This window comes from Aptenodytes patagonicus, chromosome 4 (assembly GCF_965638725.1).
Source record: "Aptenodytes patagonicus chromosome 4, bAptPat1.pri.cur, whole genome shotgun sequence".
Classification (NCBI taxonomy): domain Eukaryota; kingdom Metazoa; phylum Chordata; class Aves; order Sphenisciformes; family Spheniscidae; genus Aptenodytes; species Aptenodytes patagonicus.
Genome location: NC_134952.1, coordinates 13,259,640 through 13,280,027, shown reverse-complemented (window position 1 = coordinate 13,280,027; position 20,388 = coordinate 13,259,640). Strand labels below are relative to the sequence as shown.

General features: G+C 38.2%; 1 protein-coding gene across 2 annotated transcripts in view; it reads left to right on the top strand.

The window, feature by feature from the left end:
• MAN2B2 (mannosidase alpha class 2B member 2) overlaps window positions 1-15,267 on the top strand; it is a 31,530-nt gene extending 16,263 nt beyond the window's left edge. Inside the window, exons 8-19 of one of the 2 annotated variants that reach the window (XM_076335902.1) lie at window positions 3,140-3,330; window positions 4,211-4,397; window positions 5,310-5,443; window positions 7,648-7,904; window positions 9,873-10,064; window positions 11,021-11,273; window positions 11,379-11,489; window positions 11,603-11,795; window positions 12,459-12,608; window positions 12,980-13,092; window positions 13,990-14,107; window positions 15,009-15,267. In XM_076335902.1, coding sequence (XP_076192017.1) covers window positions 3,140-3,330; window positions 4,211-4,397; window positions 5,310-5,443; window positions 7,648-7,904; window positions 9,873-10,064; window positions 11,021-11,273; window positions 11,379-11,489; window positions 11,603-11,795; window positions 12,459-12,608; window positions 12,980-13,092; window positions 13,990-14,107; window positions 15,009-15,103 — 1,994 coding nt within the window. In that variant the 3' untranslated portion in view covers window positions 15,104-15,267. Of the gene's footprint in view, window positions 1-3,139; window positions 3,331-4,210; window positions 4,398-5,309; window positions 5,444-7,647; window positions 7,905-9,872; window positions 10,065-11,020; window positions 11,274-11,378; window positions 11,490-11,602; window positions 11,796-12,455; window positions 12,609-12,979; window positions 13,093-13,989; window positions 14,108-15,008 lie in introns of both variants that reach the window. The other variant, XM_076335901.1, reaches the window with a different exon arrangement.
• Window positions 15,268-20,388: the final 5,121 nt, after the last annotated feature.

The window sequence follows — 20,388 nt, the reverse complement described above, 5'->3', positions numbered from 1 at the left end:
GTGGTCTAAGAAAGATGGTAGGGCAGTGGTTGGAATATTTCTTTGGGACCATTGGAAGCAATGGGTGGAGGAAGAGACCCTGAAAGAAAGAGTATAGAAGTAGGCAAACTTGGCAAGAAACCCAACTTGAGATTTTTGGTTTGCTGTCTTTGAATAACAGTAGAGAGTGCAAAGGAAAGCTAAGCACAAAGTATATTCATGAGTGTGTAATGTCATCCAAATTTTTTTAATGACCTGAAGAGACATATAGATACTGCACTAATCAGGTTCTGTTACAGTGAAAACAGTGAATGGTGAGATAAACCTGTAGGCCTAGGCCACCTGGCTGAAATTTACTAAGATATTTGAGTGGATGGATGAAGGAAAAAAAGAGTGCAAAGTGGTTAGCAGAGAACAGTGATAGCAAAGGTGCTTCGCAGAGGTGTACCAGCACAACTAATACAAGTCGTCTCTCATGACATTGGAGGGGGCCTGTCCGAACTCTCTAAAGCTGAGATCCTAGGACTCATTCTGCTTCAAATACAGCTTTTGACTATTTGTTCCATGTTTGGACATTTAAGTTGGAATTCATTCTTTTCTCTGCCTCCCACACATTAGCATGCACAAATAACCTGTAGTCTTCTAGGTACTCTGCAGTATTAGATACGCATGTTACGCCTCTCCTCCTCGTCCCCAAAAATGAGCTGTAGTAAGGACACAGTTGCTCCAGGATCCAGGGAACTGAAAGGAAACTGGTGAACTGAAAGAGACATAGAAATGGATGCATGGCCAAATAGAGCCATGTCTCATTGTTACTGTTTAAAAGAACCAGATTATGCATAGATTAGAGCAGAGATGGTAAACACGACATGGAGTAATCTATGAATGTCTGAAGGAGAAGCGAGGCAGGTAACCAAGGCAGTCTGAAAGCTCTTAGGGTACTTCTTTGTTCGTACAGTGGAATAGCAGTGGTTAGAAAGCCAAACAGTTGTTGCTGAGGATTTGATGTCCACACTCTACGTAGTTCCAGGAAAATTGGATATAATCTGGTCATATGGACTGAACGTGCATTAATGCTTGTTACATGCAGTCAAGAATCCAGTTTGTGAGCTCCAAAACCAATCTTTTATATAACACAAAGCATACTAGGTAAGGACGACTGATAGATTCACTTCAAAAGCATGTTCCTGGTCCAAACAAAACACTAATGTAGATGAACCCCTAAAGTCTCTTGTAGCTCTAGGAGAAGGTCTTGTCTTTTTCATTAAAGAAAACAGTTTTAAGTTCGGGGCGGGGGGATATTGTGTTATAACTGAAGTCTCAAAAAGTGAAAATACTGCCTGTATTTCTGAAATGTCATAGTATGATGTGACATAAGTTCATTGCAGCTGCTGTTGCTTGCTTGTTTCTTACTTGCACTACCTCAGCTTTTCAAGCGGAGCTGAAAAGTACTGGGGAGATATTAAAGAAGGCATGCCATACCTAACATCCCTTTAATCCTTTTCCCCAGTAAATTTACCCTTTTAGGCCTCATATTGAAGTATGCAGAGAGAAGACACAGCTAACTTCTCAGTTTCTAAACTCATTAATTTGTTTCATTGCCTGGATTATCATTAAAATATCATTGGTGTCATTAAAATACTTCTCTATATAATTGTAGCTACCACTGCTTCATCACATTTTTTGGCACTGTGGATGTATATCTCAGACTATTACGACCTAAATTTAGCTTATACATCCGATATTCTGTAACATGTCGGTTAACTTTTAAATGAATAAAAATAACTGTTGCTTCCTGTGAATCATTGCATGGACTGATCCCTTATTCACTCACCTCCTTCTAGGGATCATGTCATATCTAACGATTTGCTGATAAATGCACTGCCAGTTTTAAATGCTAATATCTTTTTACATCTGGCCTCTTACCTGTATCTTACTGCATAATTTACAGGCAGTAGTGGATTGCCATTAGCTTGCATAATATCAGCACCTTCAATGTTCCAGGTGGGTGCCCACACGTAGATGCAATTTCTTTCCCAAATGGCTTACTGTGCCTTGCAATTGCAGTATAAATTTGAGTGCACTTTCTCCCACATACTGTTTTGCTTCTTGATGATTAATCCTCTCTCATTCATTCTATACTGGTTTACTATGAGTCACTTGTTGGGCTCAGTGTCACTTCTGACATACGCCTTGAAAACTCAAGTTTAAGTCCCAGATAAGTATTTCCTTTTTCTACTCTACATTCATTGTACTGTGCTAGTATGCATGTGTGACTCTTCTGCTTGTAACCTTGAAAACTGAAATGGAATTCATTCTGTTTGAACTGCTGGCATTTTTCAGGTCAAAAAGAATTTGTCCTGGAGTTTTTGAGCAGAAGATCGTATGTTCCAATTGTTGCCTTTGATTGTAGGCTGATAGCAGATTGTTACGGTTGCATATATGCACTTTCTGCAACTTCTCTGTGGAAAACTATTTATCAGAGGTATATTTAAAAAAAAATTCTCCCCCAAACAAAAAAAAAAACCACTAAGTAGAGATTTGGAGGTTTTAAAAACAAATATTTGTTTTCCTAGTTTTCTCTGTGGGATACTGGAAGATATTAGCACAAATTAACTGTTGAAATACTTTCCACTGACCACTTGAGGGCATCTTTTGATGTAGTTTGAAGTGCTGCAGTAGTTTGGAGTCATGTTATCATGTCACTGTTTCTACTCCATTTTGAGGAAATGAAATTTAAGATAAATCCCTTTGACTAAAAAGGGGGAATATAGAGGGCTTGTATCAAGCAGTAACCAAGGATTATAATCCACTTTCTTTATTGATGAGTAATAAAATATGCTTCAGTGAAACTTTTAAAGTTGTTTTGTGCAGATCCACAAAGAAGAAATTTCTGCAAACACAGGTTAACTTAGTCAATAACGGCTTTGTATCAACAGTCATGTTACTAGGCCGGTAGGAAAGATTGTAGTTTTCCAAAGTGCACTTTTATGGCTGTGTTTCTTTGTAGGGCTTATGACTATTCCATTTGATGGCTGATGTGTAAACCCACACCAGGTTTCGTGTAAGAAGCTGTACCAGTAGTAGTCTAATAAATAACAAATAAGTGATGGCTGAAATTGTATTTTGACATTTATTGGATCTGTTCAACTCTTAACAGAGCCATTTCAAGCATGGACTGGGTTTTATACTTCTCGGAGCACGTTAAAAGGAATCGCAAGGAAAGCAAGTTCATTGCTTTATGCTGGAGAGTCCTTTTTCACACAGTATGTCCGGAAACACCCAGCAAGTTCTATTTGCAAATGTGGAGCCTTAAAGCAACTTCAGAGCCTTAGATGGGCAGTTTCAGAGGTAAAGATTGATTGATTTTTTAATTTGAATGAAAATGTTTATTGCCCAAAGGCAAAGCTTTGCTTAAGCATTTCAGCTGGAGTGTCTCAAGGTGCTTTTATGTTTTTAGAAATAACTTTCCCCTTTAGCAAGTCATAAGTAAAAATAAAGCAATTTTTCAAAAAACTGTCTTGAAACATGACTTCAGCCCCTTAGCCATGCATTCAAGACATGGTTACTGGCAAATGTTATCTTCAGCTGGTGAAAGAGTATGTGGTTTCAAGTTTTGCATATGAAATTCCTTTTCTTAATGTTAGTTTTATTATTTACAAAATGGTTTTTAAAATTAAAAAAACAAAAACTGAACTAACTGAAAACTACTGATAATCTCTACTTCTGCAAGTTAGAAGAGGAAGGACGGATTTGTTTCTTCAAAGGTCAGCAGCTAAGTGATCAGCCTCATACCATTAACCATTTACAGGCCTCAGTGCTTTTGCTGGTAATAAATATTTTGTCGGCTAAGTTATTCATGAGATCTTAGAAGGAAATGAAAAGCCTGTCTTGTTACGGTATTTTTGCTGCATTCTTTCTTTTTTGGTAACTTTTATTTTTTGTCCTCTAAGTGTGTAACTTTAGTAATTTCTAAATATTAAAAGAGGAATATGTATAGAGGGAAAGAGGAATATGTATAGAGGGAAATCTCTGTGCATCTTGTCTTTGACCATTTCATTCTGTATATAGCAATTTGGAATAGACAAAATGTGAATCTGTGAATATAGCTGTAATACCTTATTATTTTCAGTTATAAGTCTGAAGGTTAGTGGACCATGTTAATACAAATGCAAACCTGAAGTTGTCATCCTGTTGTATTGTGACCTTTCAAACTACTCTTAAATGTAAGGTCCAGCACCACGATGGTATAACAGGCACAGAGTCTCCCAAGGTGAAGGACATGTACATGAATAACTTGATGTATGGTATGTTCAACGTAAAGAAGCTAATGGCTGCCATAATCTTTGACATGAACAATGCGAAGAAGAACGGAGAGGTCTATTCTTCTGTTTATGTTAAAGACTCAGGAATACCAGGTACTTTTTAACACAGCTCTTCCAATATTCAGGCTAGCTTATGAAAGCTATCATGTTTTGGAGGAAAGCAATCAACATACTATGTACCACCTAAGTTCTGTGAACCGGCTGGAAAATCCTGTTTGCCTCATGAGACCTGCTAGACCTGAGGCAAACTCATGAGCTCTCAGATCTCAAGCATCTGAAACCAGGACCTTTAGACTGATGTTAGGCAGAACCCTACCCCAGTGCATATATTAGACCTGGCTCCCAGATTCAGACCTCAATTGTAAAACAGAGGGGAGGAAGAGGTGCTGATCGCGGTAATTACTAAACTAACCTTACTGTGCAACATAAGATTATGCAGTAAGAAGCACAGTCACAGTTAAGAAATGTTTTTGCTATAGTGTACTGCCAGCTTGTGTAAAAAAAAAAGTAAAAGAATTTTAAAGGAGTCTATTCTAAAGACTGTACATTCCCTTTTATCTTTACTCTGGAAACTTTTTAAACTGTCAAATGTAAGCAGTGCTGTGGGCTGCGCAACAGACTGATTTGTTTTTTTTACAGGATTGTTTTTAGATCAGTCTTCTCATTTGATCTTCTGTATAACTGATAAGGTTAATACTGTATGACAATAAGTTGTGGTAAACTGCTTATTTTCACTAAATGCATTTACATTCAACTGAGGTGTCATTTTCTGAATACATGGTCTCTTTTTATTGGGTAAAGAATAGAAGAATAAAGTAGAAGAGGTTTTTATGAAGTACTATAAAATGTTTTCCTTTTTTCAGTCATGAAGTTTTACTGCGGGGTTTTATGTGAAGATTTTGTAAGATGGTTGTATCTAGGCAGATCTCAAATACTTTTTAATATCACATTTTAAAAATACATCGTTTTAGTCACTGATAGCTTTGTTTGTTTGCATGCGCAAAGGTGCAACAGATGTTGACCACTATGTTGTTGTCTATAATCCACTGGCATGGAACATCACTACCTTTGTCACGGTTTCTGTCAGCCACTTGGCAATGAGTGTATATGATGAACTGGGACATTCTGTACCGGCACAGGTACTTCAACTTTTTTTCTTTCTGTTGCTTTTCTTTCACTTGTCAGTTTTTGTGACTGATCAGATCACTGACTTGATCCTACCTCCTGTCAAAGTGTGGTAAAATATAGTATTACAGTGAAAACCAAGTATCGGTTCAAGCTGGGATTTTCCTAGTCCTCCTTCAAGTGATTTTTTCTTTTTTCCCTTAACTTGCCTGTTCTCTCAACTAGATTTTTTTTTTTTTTTTTTTTTTTTTTTTGCAATGTCCAAAAGGGCTTCCTGCTCTTCTAGTGTGTTTGGTTTGTGTTTTTGCATGCCTGCTGTGTGTGATCTGGCACTTCTTATCTTGCTTTTCTTTTTATAAAAAACACTGTTTCCAATAAAGCCTTTTTGGTTGAAGCCCTGCCCTACAATTGACAGTCCTGTTTGTACAATTGACAGATTGGGGAGGAGAAGAGATTTAATAAATGTAGGTCTTAGTTACCAGCCCAAAAGAAACTGGTGACAGTCAGCTGCCATATGACAGCTCATTCTGTCATAGCCAAGCTCCAAGACAAAGCCAGCTGTTCCCTGGGAGGGAAGAAAGTGGCCTCAAGTGAAAGCTAGCACTAGCCTTTCTCAGGAGCATCTGCTATAGAGAGTGCATCATCATCAATGGCTTGATAAACCTGTAGGAATGCCTCCTGCACGCAAGGCCTGAAGAGGTCTCACACAATTCCAGATGCTCCCCTCTGTCCCTGAAATGCCAGATAGCTCAGCAAGTTCTGCCAGCTGGACAGTTTCTTTTATCTGTGGCTTATGACTATCACCATGCATCAAGGCACATTGTAGTCAGGTAGTAATACACAATAGCTATCTCCTGTTCCTTTATATATATATATATATATATAAAAAAAAACCAGTGGCACAAGACCATACTGCCTTTATCTGGAAGCCATCAGCCTCTTGGGTTAGCGCATGGTCATGCTTACCTGTTAGCCACTTGCCTCCCAGAAGTCCCACCATCTGAATTACTTTAGCCTTGTAAGATACAAGGAGGAGATTGACATGTATTTAGGGCATCCTAAATCCTGAAATAAATGCTTTAAAGTCAAGCTGTCGTTCTTTATTTTAAAAAGACAAAGTTCTCTGTTCTAGAGTTGGTCTGTACTCTCTTTTGCTAGAAGTTACCTGTATATGCATTTGGATAGTCACTTGAGGCTAAATGAAATCTCTTAACCAGTAATGAGAGAGTGGTTTGGGGTCGTCTTCTTCCAGTGTGTACTGTTCAAAAGTGCATTCATATCACACGCTCCTTCTCTTTGACAGAAAGAAATCTTTAGCTCAGAACCCTGATGTGAGTATGTGGCTGAGAGGAATTGAGGCTTGGCAAGTGCTCTGCCTTCTTCTGCACCGCATGTGTGAGTTGTATGGTGAAGTGAGAGAATGGGAGTAGGCCCTGTTGATACCACTAAGGTTAGGAGGTCTGCGGTGTGAGTAACTGGACGTATGCCAGTCCACAGTGTGAAGGTACAGGCAGCTTGCTTTAATTTCTGGTTAGTCATAACTATCCTCTTTGTCCATGTAATCTGTACAGCATTTATCTAGTCCCATTTTCTTGCCCCAAACCAAAAGTAGTACTAAATTATATAAATATTAATGGACAGGATACATGTAATTGAAAGATGATTAAAACTGTTGTTTAATGTATTTTGATATTAAGTAACACTGGTGTTCTGTTTACTGTTCAAAAGTATGCCACATGCTTCTACCTCCCTCTCTGTGTGCCTTGCTTAAGGCGAGGGCACATCTGGGTGGTTCCTCCTCTTGCCACAAGTTTTCTCACACTTGCACTAGTCATGTCCCTTATGTTTCAGTCTCTTTTCTATCATTTGATTAGTTTAATTTGTGATTATTTCTGCTCATATAGACATTTTGCAATGCAATCTTAAATCAAAATCTACGGTTCCATGTTCACATTAAAATAAGATCTAACTTTGTAATTTGCTTAGTGACCCTCTTTCCTTCACTAGAAACGCTAAGCTTAATCCAAGTTCACCAAACTCCCAATTAAAAGCAGCACGGATCTACATTATAATTGAGAATTATAAGAATGGCATGTTTAGAAACTTTTTTTTATAGTAGTAGTTAATTTTTGTAATTTAGGACTTGCAACACATGAAGATAGTTGCCTTGCTAATTAATTTTCTGTAATGGAGCATTGTTGTGTATGTTAACGTACAGGTTCAAATCTCGGCGGAGTCCCATTCAACCTATGATCTGTATATTCTAGTTGCAATAAGTGGTCTGAGCTACAGAAAATACAATGTTAAACCCTTGAATGGTAAGCAGTCTGCATTTATTGGAAGATCAGTCAAATACAAACGAAAAGACATAACTCGTGCAGATCAACAAAGTCGACAGTTGCTTCCTGTGGTTAACAACTGCTACCAGGTCTTGTTTGACCAAAACACAAATCTAATGCACAGCATTACAGAGAGGTGAGATTGCCTGCTTGTTTGTAATAATATTTCAGATTCTGTAAAACCCTTTGTAAAAGTAAGTCCAAGGAGTATATCATGTGCCTTAATTCTGAGACTTAACTAACAAAATGTTCTTTACATTCTTTACAATTCTTTTTTATCTCCAGTTCACATCCTCCTTTCTACGGGAAACATCAACACTAGCATAGGTGTGATTTTATACTATTTCTGTAATGTTGTTGCCCTGTTTAACCGTGCAGTCGGTCTAAGATGACATATCACAGTATTAACTAGTAGATCAGCAAAATCTCATTGTACTTTAGGACTAAAGAGGGTTATGAATGTGTGTTTGTATTAAAAATAAATAAGTAAGCACATACACTATGGCTACACAATGAGCCTTAAGTGATAAAGCAAGAGCTTTCTCTTCCTAATCAGTAGTGTTTTGCAAGTCCTGTATCACTTTTTCTATGGTAGAAAACTACAAAACTTTTTGAAAGGAAACAACTAAGGAAATTCCATTTAATCAGGCAGATAAAATGAAAGAACAATCAAGATGAGATTTGGGGTTTGCAGATTGTCTTTCTTGGCTGATGCAAATTGGCCCAATTCTTTCAGCTTCAGTGGAGCTGTGCCGCTTTTTTGCCTGCTCAGGATTCAGATTGTCAGCTATGTACTGATGGAAGACTTTGACCCCTTTGACATCGGCCTAGTGACTACTAGACCTCTTTCACCTTTGTGTTTTTGTTCATAATTCTGCCTCCTAGAGCAAGAACTTGTTGTCCAGTATAGTTAAATACCAGTTTTAAAAGTATAGGTGGGCCTTAACTAAGAGCCCTGGAGTAAGTACTTTCTCAAAGTGCCTCCGGATCCTAACTGTTTCCAGATTCCATGAGGAATATAATGAGGAAGAACAAAAATCTAAATTCAAATTCCATTTTTCTCCATCCTGTTCTGGCAGGCAGCAAGAGCAGGAATTCAGTGTGTAGGAGAAATGGGATATTCACTTTCTTCACTAGCCTTCAGGCAAGCCCAGAATGTTTGAGTTTCAGCAAGTTTGCTTTGGGGTAATGGGAAAGAGTGAGGCATCAGGGCAGACTGGGAAGAAAGGTTAAAAAAAATTTGGGATCTACAACTATGAAGCCTTACAAAGTTTAGCTGCAACAGTTAGAACTTCTAGGTCCTGCTCCTGCACGGGAAATGCCCCATAACAGGAGTAGTAGAAAAGACTTGGATATGTTTTGCTCCTCAGTCATTACAATTTGTAGGTCCCTGTATTAACACTAGCTAAAATGGTTGGATGTTTAAATTTATATGCCAGATGAAGTGATTTTTCCTGTTTTGCCAGCAAGGCTCCAAACGAAGAGCAGAGCAGGTAGCTGAGGGCAATAGCATCTCAGATTGCCTTCATATGACTTTCCAAAGACACTGATATGGAGACATGAATAGCTAAACTGTAAGCGTCAGGGGAGAAAGGAGGAGACAAAGTAGGTACTGAGCAAATGTAAATTTTGCTATCCTGTTGCCATTATATCCGTTACCACTGTTAAATATGGTAACTTGCATCATGCTGATTTACCTAGCTACAAAGTCAGTTAAATGAACCTGATTATTCATTAATATGGTGCAGTGTACCTAATTTTTGTGCAATGGGTAGGTTTTGATCCTGTAGCAGGTCTCACATCAAAACAATGAGCTAATGTAGATGTTGATTCTGTCTTAAGATGTTTCTGTTTTACGAAAGTATAAAATGACATAGAATCTCCATTTATTTACATGCTGACAGATGTCTTAACAGGAAGCACTTTAATTCTCTGCTGTCCTCATTTCCTAAATCTTATAAAATCAGTTATCCACTTTGAGGAGACAGATATTTTTTTTTTCTTACATTCCGAGCCTCATTCCTGTTGCAGTTCAGCTTTGCATTTATTATGTACAAAATGTCTTTGTAGGTAATATAATTTTTCCTCTTCTGTGAATTCACAGGGAGACTAACCAGACTGTCCAGTTGACCCAGGAATTCCTGGAGTACCATGTGAATGGAGATGTGATGAAAGGACCCATTTCAGATAACTACTTATTTGCCCCAAATGCTTCAGCTGTTCCAGTATCAAAAGCAGTGGGATTGGAAGTGGTTTCTGGAAATTTGATGACAGAGATACGGCAGTATTTCTACAGGTACAACACCATTACAGCTTCACTTCACTGGAATGTTTAATTCTCTGTAGATATGTATGAGATTAATTTTGTATAGTTACTCCTAAACAGTAAGCTCTGTGTACTGTTTAGGATTTAGACAAAAGAACTAGCTTTAGAATCTAGTTCTAAAGATATAGAACTATCTATAGTTCTATAGATAGAACTGCTATCTACTGCTGCAGGAAGGGAGGTGAAGATTGTTCAGTTATCTTCTGTGGTTCATTTTGTAGTGCAGCTTCTGTTGGGATCCTGGTTCCATACAATGCAATGAAAATTGCAGCTAACGTCTTACATGGGTGGAATTTGGACATAATGGTTCATTTTTGTAACTATGAATATCTTTCTTACAAGTGAATTAGAGAAAGGAGAAATGAATGCTACACAAGGTCACTCTGACCCCTGATGAACTAGCTACTTTTCTGTGTTAAAATTATATCAGTCTATAACCCCTTCACCCTCTTTTAAATCTGGTTATTTGATTGAAGCCTTTTGCTTTACATGGCATTGTACAAGGATTGTAGTTGAGAAGGACCTTTGGAAAACAGTGGAATTCTTGCATCAAAAGTAATGTTGCCAAGATGGAAAAAATACATGTATTCTGTACAATGTAAATATGTTGCTTAGGGGAGTCATAATTATTTTAAAATCTGTTGTTAATTTTGAGAAAAACAGAGCCTCTCTAATCAAATGAAGAGTCCTCTTTACACTTGCAACACTAAAGAAAATTTTAGGATATCACTTACTCCACTTGAATATCTGTACATTTGAAAATTAAATTGAAGTTAAAAATAATTGTACATGTACATGAAATATATAGAAAACAGGGAAGAAAGTTGTCTATGTGTAGGATGACATCATGAATGACTTGCAAGTCTTGACATAACCAATCAAGTGCTCCACCTTATAAACTCATCTCTTTCCTCTTATTTTTATAGTAATGTTAGTTCTCAGGATTACATATATGCAGTGTATACCAGGATGTATACAGTACCAGCAGGCTATGATGGGAAGTTGCTTTGCCATAGGATAGAGCAAGAATACAGCGTTGGGCCTCTGGAATTAAATCGTGAAGCAGTTCTAAGAACAAGCACAAATTTGAACACTAGGCAGCTCCTCTACACCGACAGCAACGGATATCAGATTCAGAAGAGACCATTCAAAGCATACGTGAATAACACAGTGGCTCGGGTAGGCACAAAGGTGTAATCCAAAGTCAATTGTGTCCTATCTTCGTTCTCCATTACTGTTAGCTAGGTTAATATTATCACTGTGTGATTTACTGTGTGTTTTCAGAACTATTATCCTATGGTCCAGACTGCCTACATTGAAGATGATACCACAAGGCTGATGCTGCTTGCAGAAAGAGCTCATGGTGTCTCAAGTCAAGGAAATGGACAAGTGGAGGTAACATATAAATTTTTTTTTTTTTTCTAGGAGAGCATAATTTCATGGCTGCTGATAATATAAGTAAAGCATGATGGCTGATTACTGTCGTGACATTTACCTTCCCAATACAGGTGATGCTTCACAGGAGACTATGGAACAACCTTCAGTGGGACCTGAATTACAATCTCACTTTGAATGACTCTTCAGTGGTTCGCCCTGTGATTTGGCTTATTTTAGGAACCAAGGCTGTCACCAATATTTTGTATCGGACAAGTGGACTAGCGTTAGAACACAGGCCAGTAGTAATGTTTGGAGCATTATCAGGTAACTCATTCCATCTCCTGTGCTATCTTTAGCATCTGAATGGCTTATTTATGTTGCTCTGATTTATGCTGTTAAGTTTGTAAGTGCAGACTTTGAGCCTCCTGTGTGGCAAAGTTAGTATACATTGAGTTAGGAGGCAGATTTAGAGCCTGCTAATTACTTTGCATTAATTTCAAACATGGATGTTGTCCAAGTGTATGAAATGTTTCTCTTCTTATGTAATTATCTCTACTTTCAGAGGAGAATAAATTTTAAGGCATCTAATGAGAACAAAATGTCCACACAGGGAATTAGTTCAAAGTAGCTAGTGCACCATATATCAGCTTCCTGGATGCCGAGTCCTTAATGACCATTTTTGAGTCATTCTTTTAAAAATATTTGTTTGACTTACTAACTAAAACTGAAGCCTGGTAGTGGAACAGCAACTCCAAGCTGCAGTGAAATTTGCTTTATGGAAAGCTCTAATACACTTCTTCAGCGGTTAAAATCATGCTGCTTTCTGCCTTGTTTCTCAGGCGGCCTTGGAGGAGAAAGCATAGCATCTGCTTTGCATCTGCCTTGGCAGAAAAAGCAAAAATCTCGTTACCCTTCCACAGTACCTAGCCAGGCTTGTGTGTGTGATGGATGTTTGATGTTTGCTTTGTTTCACTTTGCATGGAGAAGATAAACCGAAGCCACCCAGACAACTTCAGCAGAATTCAGCCCATGGTTCACCTGTAACTGTCCCACCTAATCTTCATCTCCAGACTCTGAGCATTCCAGGGTGGAGATACAGCTCTAATCATGCAGAGCAGGTCCACAGCATCCGTATGGGTAGGTGCCTTCAAAATGGTGGCTGGATGTTACACTTAAAGAAGCTGGCTTTCTTTTCTTTCTATCTTCTCTGGCTAGTACTTTTATTTATTCAAAGTGTTAAATTCCTCTATCAAGACAGTTAATTGTACTGTATGATTTCTCTACTCAAATAGTAAAATATTTCTCCTGCATGAGTTCATCATGCCTGTTAGTGTCACTCCTGTCAACAGTGGGAGCTCGGTATTTCTTGATGTTAGTCCTCTTGCTAATTTTAAAAAATGGGAATTAAGTTCAAATTATGAGAGTGTAAAGCTAAAAAAAAAAAAAAGTTTAAAAGTTGGTTTTATTTTTAAAGTAAGAAAATGTTTGCATTTTGTTTTCTCTTAAAGGTAAACAGAAGCAAGGTGATGCAGACTTCAGTCGTGTCCTGCTAAGAATCAGGCACTTGTATGAAGTTGGAGAGGATCCTGTGCTGTCTCAACCTGTGATGGTAAATCTGAAGGTAAATCTAATCCTTCAAGACAGAATACCACTTGAGGTGGTTTTGTTCCAGAGAGAACTGGTTCTGCAACGAAACATCCTGTGTGCTAGAGACTCTGCAAAAGATGGATACAAAAATAGTAGTATAACTTTAACCTCAGAGGGAAGCAGGTCTTATTTTTACTCAGCTTTGCAACACAGAAGCCCGTTACTTCAGATGAAGTTGCCACAGGCACAGCATGAAGATCTGCATAAATACCGGTAGGACTGGTTCTGTTGAGCTCTTGGTTGTGTAACACTTCCTTCAACACCTTAACCAGTGCAGAGTGAGATTCTGTTTTGCTGTTTCTTTAGTTATTGCAAATTGTACCTATAGTTAATGAAATGTGGACAGGATTAAAGGAAACAAATATTTTTTTCCTCTATAGTTTATTTCTGTGAGCTGTTGAAACTTTGGTCACTTCCATCATGTACTGTGTATTTTCAGTTTCTTGTTTATTTGATCTTTCATATAGAAGTAGACTAATTTATAATACATGGCAGGGGTTATTATTTTAAAATACGAAATTTTGATTGTGATGACAGAAACACGGAGAACAAGGTGTAGGATTCTCTGTTTTGTTTAAAAAAGTGCAGTGTGAGTTTCAGCTCTTGAATGGAGAGATTAGTAGGCTCTGAACTTTGCTACAACACAGAGGAAGCTCTAAGCACCTCAGCTTCTTAGTTTGAAGCCTGGTGAATCTGTACTTGCCCTTGTGTTGCATGACCTAGCAGATTTTTAAAGTCTCTACTGCTCTGCTTAACAGACCAATGCTAGAGATGAAAGTTCTACTCTGGTCTAACTGTGTACTAGACCACTGAGTGTGATGCTATTCTCAATAAACTGTGGTTTGATTCCTTGTGTTTTCTTTACTCACAGTCTTTGCTAAAGGGATTAGGATCAGTGATGGTAGTGGAAGAGCGATCACTCACAGGCACCTGGGATGTAAACACTTTGAAGCGGTGGAAATGGAAGACTGCACAATATCCAAGCAAAGGTAGGTGGAATAAGGTGGTTGGTGTCCGTATTGTTGTTGACTGTTGAAGCTTGATGAATAGTCTAATAAAAAATGTTAAAATATTTGCAAGATTAAAAATATATTGTTGCTCTATATGACAGACCTGGTATCTGGCACAACCTGCAAGTAGTAGCATTTAGCAAAGATTCTCTGCAAGTACTAGACTGCTGTATTTCTCTGATGGCTTGTTTTGTCTAGAAGTGTTAAAAAGCTTGAAATCTTTCTGAAGTTCTGGAGTTTGTCCAGATAGAAGTGGCTACTTTATGAATTCATACTTGTGACACAGATTGATTTTGTTAGATGCTGATGAGTTGTGTTAATCTAAGCTTAAGCCTGTGCTGCAGAAAAACAGACAGCTGCAGTTGAAAATCCCCGCTGTAATCAGCTTAAAGGACTGTGTGGATATGATTCAAGCTAGGGCTGACACTCAAGTCAAATGCTGTGGGTGACCTCATTTCATTTCTCATTCCAGTTAGTTGCTTGGACATTGTCCTTACTGTCACTTACATCCATATATGTGCCTTGTAGAAAGCTTGCAGAGGTTTTGGGCTAGGCTAGATGAGAGTTTAGAGCTCTACCTGATCTGCAGCTAGGCACTTGCTTGCTGTTTACTCATGATGAAGAAAAGATGCATGACTGGGGAGTCATTTCACGTTTTCTGTGTGAGTCGGTGTGTGAAAAGCAGATGAATTGTTGTATATTTTAATATTATGAATGGGTGCATCTTAGGCTTCATACTACTTAGAGCTTTAAGGAGGAGAATCTGCTCAAACACCAGCTTTTAAGGAAGGGATGAGTTAAAACTGTTGAGATAGAATAATACATACATTTGAGTAAAGCTGCTTCTTTAATAAATTACCAACATTTTTGTGTTTTACAGGACTCTCCAACAGCACAGAGACCTCAGAAAACTGTATAGTAACTGTTCACCCAAAGGAAATAAGGACTTTCTTTGTATACTTTCAAGGTCAATAAAGTTTGACATTGTATTTCAGGAGTGAATATGTAATAGTTTCCAATTTTTGTTTCAAGATATGAGTGATGATCTTGAAAAACATTCTACTGCTGTTAATGAAAGAAATAGTCATTTTTGGAATACACTCTAAATTTAATTAAACTGTTGGCCTGAGTTGTGGGTATTTTTGTTGGTTAATTATTTACAACTAATTTTTTTTCTGAAACGTGTTCAATTCAAAAATGACCTTGGTGTTGCAGTGCAAGCATATTGAATGTTGTCGTGCTTGCTGTGGGTGGTTTTAAAGTGATTGCTTCTGTGATGCTTCACTGTTGAGCACTGACAAAGTCATATTAGTCCTGCAGTCTTGAATTGTCTTTCTAATTAGTGGTGATCTCAGGAGTCTTCTCTTAGGGTTTTTATTGTAAGAGGAGATGACTTCCAAATCACAGAATAGTGACGTTCTGTTTCTACCTGCAAGGAGGAATGCCTGTCGTGTTTCAACTACTTTGTCTTTTGGGCAACAACTGCAAAGTTTGTGCTTTGCTGTAAACTGAAATTCAATGTACTGTTCTTATTCCTTTGCACTAAGTTCATTTAAATTGTGTCTCTTGAGGTTCAGAACTGATTGGCTTTGCTTCACAGTGTCCCGGTCCTGGATGTTCAGTCTTGTGTTCTGGGTAAACTGGAGCTAGTCTGTCGACAGAAGGTGTATTGCCACATGGCCAGTAACTAACTCATCACGTAATCCGAAGCAGGAACACCGTTCTTATGACACCGTGAACTTTCATACTTCTCAGGCTCAAAGAACATGCACAGTAGTAGCAGGAAATGTTTCATTAGCACCAAGTTGAATTTAAGTATGGAGGACTGTGTTTAGGGTTAAACTGGCAGTTAAGTGCAAATTCTAAGCAGATCTGATTGAGCAGCAGCAGAAGGAATCTTGGACAGCGGCTAGCTTTCCTAATAGCTGGTATGTATTTATGTTCAAAAGAAAAGTTGCATTTTTCTGTTTTTCTTCTTAGCTCTAATCGATGCGGAGCTGTAGAATCTGATTCTGTTCACGTCCCATTGGGCATCTCTACTTATTTTACTTATTCACCATGAAAATGCACATAGCTGAGATGAGAATCAAGTCGGTCACTTCACTGCAGTGGTAATGATGAATTATGCTTGGTGCAACACTGTACAAAACTGTATTTCTGACCAGTGAAACGTAAAACTGAAAGAGGAAATATATAGATTTAAAACAGGAAAATAGGTGCCTTGTCAATTAATAATTCCAGATCTAGAATCATGTAAAAATGACATTTTACTATGGAAATTGTTCTGATTTACTTCGACTGTTCAGCAATAATTTCCTCCATGTGGAGACACTGTTCAAGAACAAAGGAAACAGTGAAAAGGACTCTCCCAGAATAGCTATTGTGAAGTAGTTATGCTGGAAGAGCTGCGCTGGTGGTCAATTTTTCTGCGTAGGCAGCCTGTGTATACTAACTGGTTGCATCTCATTAAAATCACCACAGAAACTGCCACATTCAGTTACTGAAGAAAGGTTGTTTCATATTTCCTATTGTTTTTTTTTCATACTTGGCTATAAATATTTAGTGATATGCCAATCTAACCTGCCCTGCTGCAGTGAAAGCCATTTTCTTGCAACATTAAGCCCAAAGGGGAAGTATATAGCACTGTAACTAGGATGCAGTAAAGCATGATGGCAGCTATTTTTCGTTTTGTGTTGTGTATGTATTTGGGAAATGAAATGTGTTCGGCGAAGTCATTTTCCTTGCTTGTACATCTTTTCTCATTCCCCACTTGGTTGTGCCATGTAGTATAATGGGTATGCTGTGTAGGTTACACAGTGGTATGATTACAATTCATATTTTTGTGACTGAAGTGGTATTCACTAACACACATGCTGGTAACAGCAAGTCATGCTCGTAGATTATAAAAATTGAACTGTATCTTCAGTGGGCAATTGCATGGTCAATCCCGGCCAAGCAGTAAAGGATCCTACAGCTGCTAACGCTGGGCGCTGCTTTCCCAGATGTCAGGTTGCTATGTTTCTAGTAGGCTGTGTTAGAACAAATCCTACAAAAACCTTCTGTATGCAGGATACTATGAACAGGAATACCTCATTACCAGCTGATTTATCTGTTGGGGGGGGCTTTCTACTTCAATTCGTGGAGACTTTCTGATTTAAAAGAAAAGGAACAAGAAAAAAACCACAGAATATTTTATCTGGAGTTATTTCAGTGCAATTGGCCATCAGGGAATAATTTGCCAGAGTCAAATCTTGCATTGCACCGGAGGCATCCAAGACTGTGGTCTGTAAAAAGCATGGCATTCCTGCTAGAAGAAGATGTCATTGCATATTTTATATGTTATTTTTCCTCAGAAATCTGAGCCCAAGCAAATGGAAGCCTGCAGGCATTCAAACCTCTGTAGAGGGACCCGTTTAGTAATCATCCTTTTTCTTCCCTCACATGTATCAAGATAGTGAGGAGAAGTATTGCAGTGCTACATCAAGACTTGATAGAAATCAGGCCACTCTGTACTTAAATACTACTTCAAACCATACATCAGATGAGACACATAAAAGGGTGATGTAATGTTATAAGCAGAGGAAAAAGTCACACATGCACGCAGTATATTTGTGCTACGGTAAATAAGCTTTGTTTTTCATTTTGGTTGGAGTTAAGGAAGTAGCAGTTATAGAGTGGAAGAGCTAGGAGGAGATAGCAAAGCACTTGGGTGTTGGGGAAGGAGAGGATGTGACAAGCAGTCAGAGTGAAACTGATGTAAGGAGTCTGAAATGCAGAATCTTCCGAAAACAACTCATTTTGCTCACCGCTCCTGGCTGCAGACCCTCTGAGATGCTGCTGTTCTGGGTCTTGTGGGAGATCAGTTCATTTTGCCCAGAAAGCCAAATTATATTCCTCCCATCATTCTATGTAATTTTGAGGAGCAGAAGCTTGAATGTCCTCGAGAGCTGGTGGAGTCCTATTTGTGTCCAGGGACAAAGAGTGGCTCTCAGTAAAACCCCTTTTTTTACCATTTCCTTTTCCAGTGCCCAAGGCCACGTTTTCTTGTTTTCTCTGTTGATTCTAGGCTCCACTGGCTCTAGCATTGCTCAGCATCTGATATGGCCTGGGTAGCAAAAACATGAGCCTCGGTTACAAAATGGAAAGGAAACTACTTCCAACCACTGAAGATGACAGGTTTCATCCCTACTTGGCAAACACATCGTCGGGTTTGTTATATTCCACTTTCCTTCCCGTTGCCCTGTTCGATCTCAAATACTTCTATTGCTGAAATGTACATATTAGTTATTTGGACTCACAAGAGAAATAATTTTTTTGTTAGTTTTTTTGCTTTCTAGGAAAAGTTAATTCATAACCTTTATTTTACATTAAGCCAGGTGCAAACCTAAATTAAAGCTAAGGAAAATAGTTCCTCTTCCATGCTAGCATTTATCTTGTTTGAGAAACTCCTGCTGATGAATGTATTGATGCCAGTACCCTGACTGGTTTTTTCCTATTGCATAAGAATTACATAGCTGCTCTTTTGAAAGGAAATTTTTACAGATCACTTTACTTTGATCACTAGATCAGGTAAAAGAATCACTTGTTCTCTTAAAAATAATTTGAAAATTAATTGTGGTATCCACAATTGGCATATTTGTTTTGTCAGTCCATTTGTGCTGTAGAGCTGTTTTTCCTACATAGATGTAATTTCTTATTCACAGTTGGAAAATAAATTAGGCGTGTTTTTTCTGTGCTAATAAATAAGCGTGCTAAGAGTCCTAGAGTCAGTATCAAATTAAGGTTTTGGTGGTTTTGTTTGGGTCATAGCTGGACAAAATTAATAATGTGTATGTATCATACAGAGCACATAGAATGCCACTGACTGTCATGAGAAGTTATGAGGTCTGTTACGTTAAAGTTAGGTAGTGGATAAAAAGCCCAAGTGATAGCATGCTTTCCACCTTGTGTTTGAGTCGGAAAAGGGGAAGATTCATGAGTTAGGCACAAGAAAAGTCAAATTTCCATTTACACCAGAACTTTCTTTCGGCACACCTGCAACTTTCTAAAGTGTTTGTTATGATTTGAAGGAGATCTTGAAAAGGCAAATGTGAATTAAACCTTTTTTTTAAAATAATTTCATAACATGTCTTTGACTTAGTACTTCAGAATTTTGTTTCAAGTACGAAAATTTCGGATTAAGTTTTCATAACAAATAAATGTAAATGGTTTTTGCTCCACCTTCTTATTGCAATGCAGCAGAATTACAAACTCATTTGACTACCTTGAGTTTCACACGTACTCTCGTCAGTGCTGCTGTAGATTAATAAACTTTCCCAGCTGACAGTAACACCTCAAAAATGCTGCTGTCTCATTAATGCTTGTGTTACAAGCTCTCAAGTAAGTCTGACATATGGGTAAGGAGGAGAGAGGGGGTTTAGGTCCTCTTTGTTTAAAAGTTTTGAATGTATTTTTCAGTATGCCTCCACTGGTGGTGTTTGAACGCCGTGAAGAAAAGGTTTGAGAAGACGGCTTTGTGCAAAGCAGCCGGAAGAGACTGGCTGTAACTGTCATTGCCGCTCCAAGAACAGAGTGCCTCTGCGCCGAGCAGCTGCTCTGCAATCATCTCCAGCACACAGGTGAGTCACGTTACACATTTACAGAATCCAAATTCATCCATGCAGTTTCCAAGGTTAACTAAGATTAAGTTGAAGAAAAGAAAACTTAAAAGGATCTTTCTGTTGTAGATGCTTTCCTGACCCACGTAGTCGTTTTGTGTGATGCGCTTATCCTGGCAGCCAAGCTGGCTTAAGAAACTTTGTCACCATATTTTTCCACCTACTCAGTAGTACTGTGGTGGGAGTTTGTGGGGTTGTGTTGTAAAATGGTACAATGAAGTAACCTGGGCTAAAAATAAACCTTTTTCCCAACCCCTTTTTCTGTGTGCTAGTTCATTTCATCTCTGACAGTAGATGCTTTGGATCAGAACCAAAGCATCTTTCAGAGTAAATATAAGCTGCTATCAGCACTATTGAAAAAGCTTCACCTAGTCTCTAGACGAAATATTCTGCATGCTGGAGCTGCCAGCTGTGTAACTCAACACTAAATGCACAAATGTAAATATTTAAATACAAGAGAAACTAGTTTTTCCCCTGAATTTACACATGCATACTTCATTTATTCTACATCTTTGATCAGTAGTACCAAAGCTAACATGAATTTCAATGCTAACAGAAATATTTAATATAATTAAATTATATCCTTAAGTATAAATTATTTGC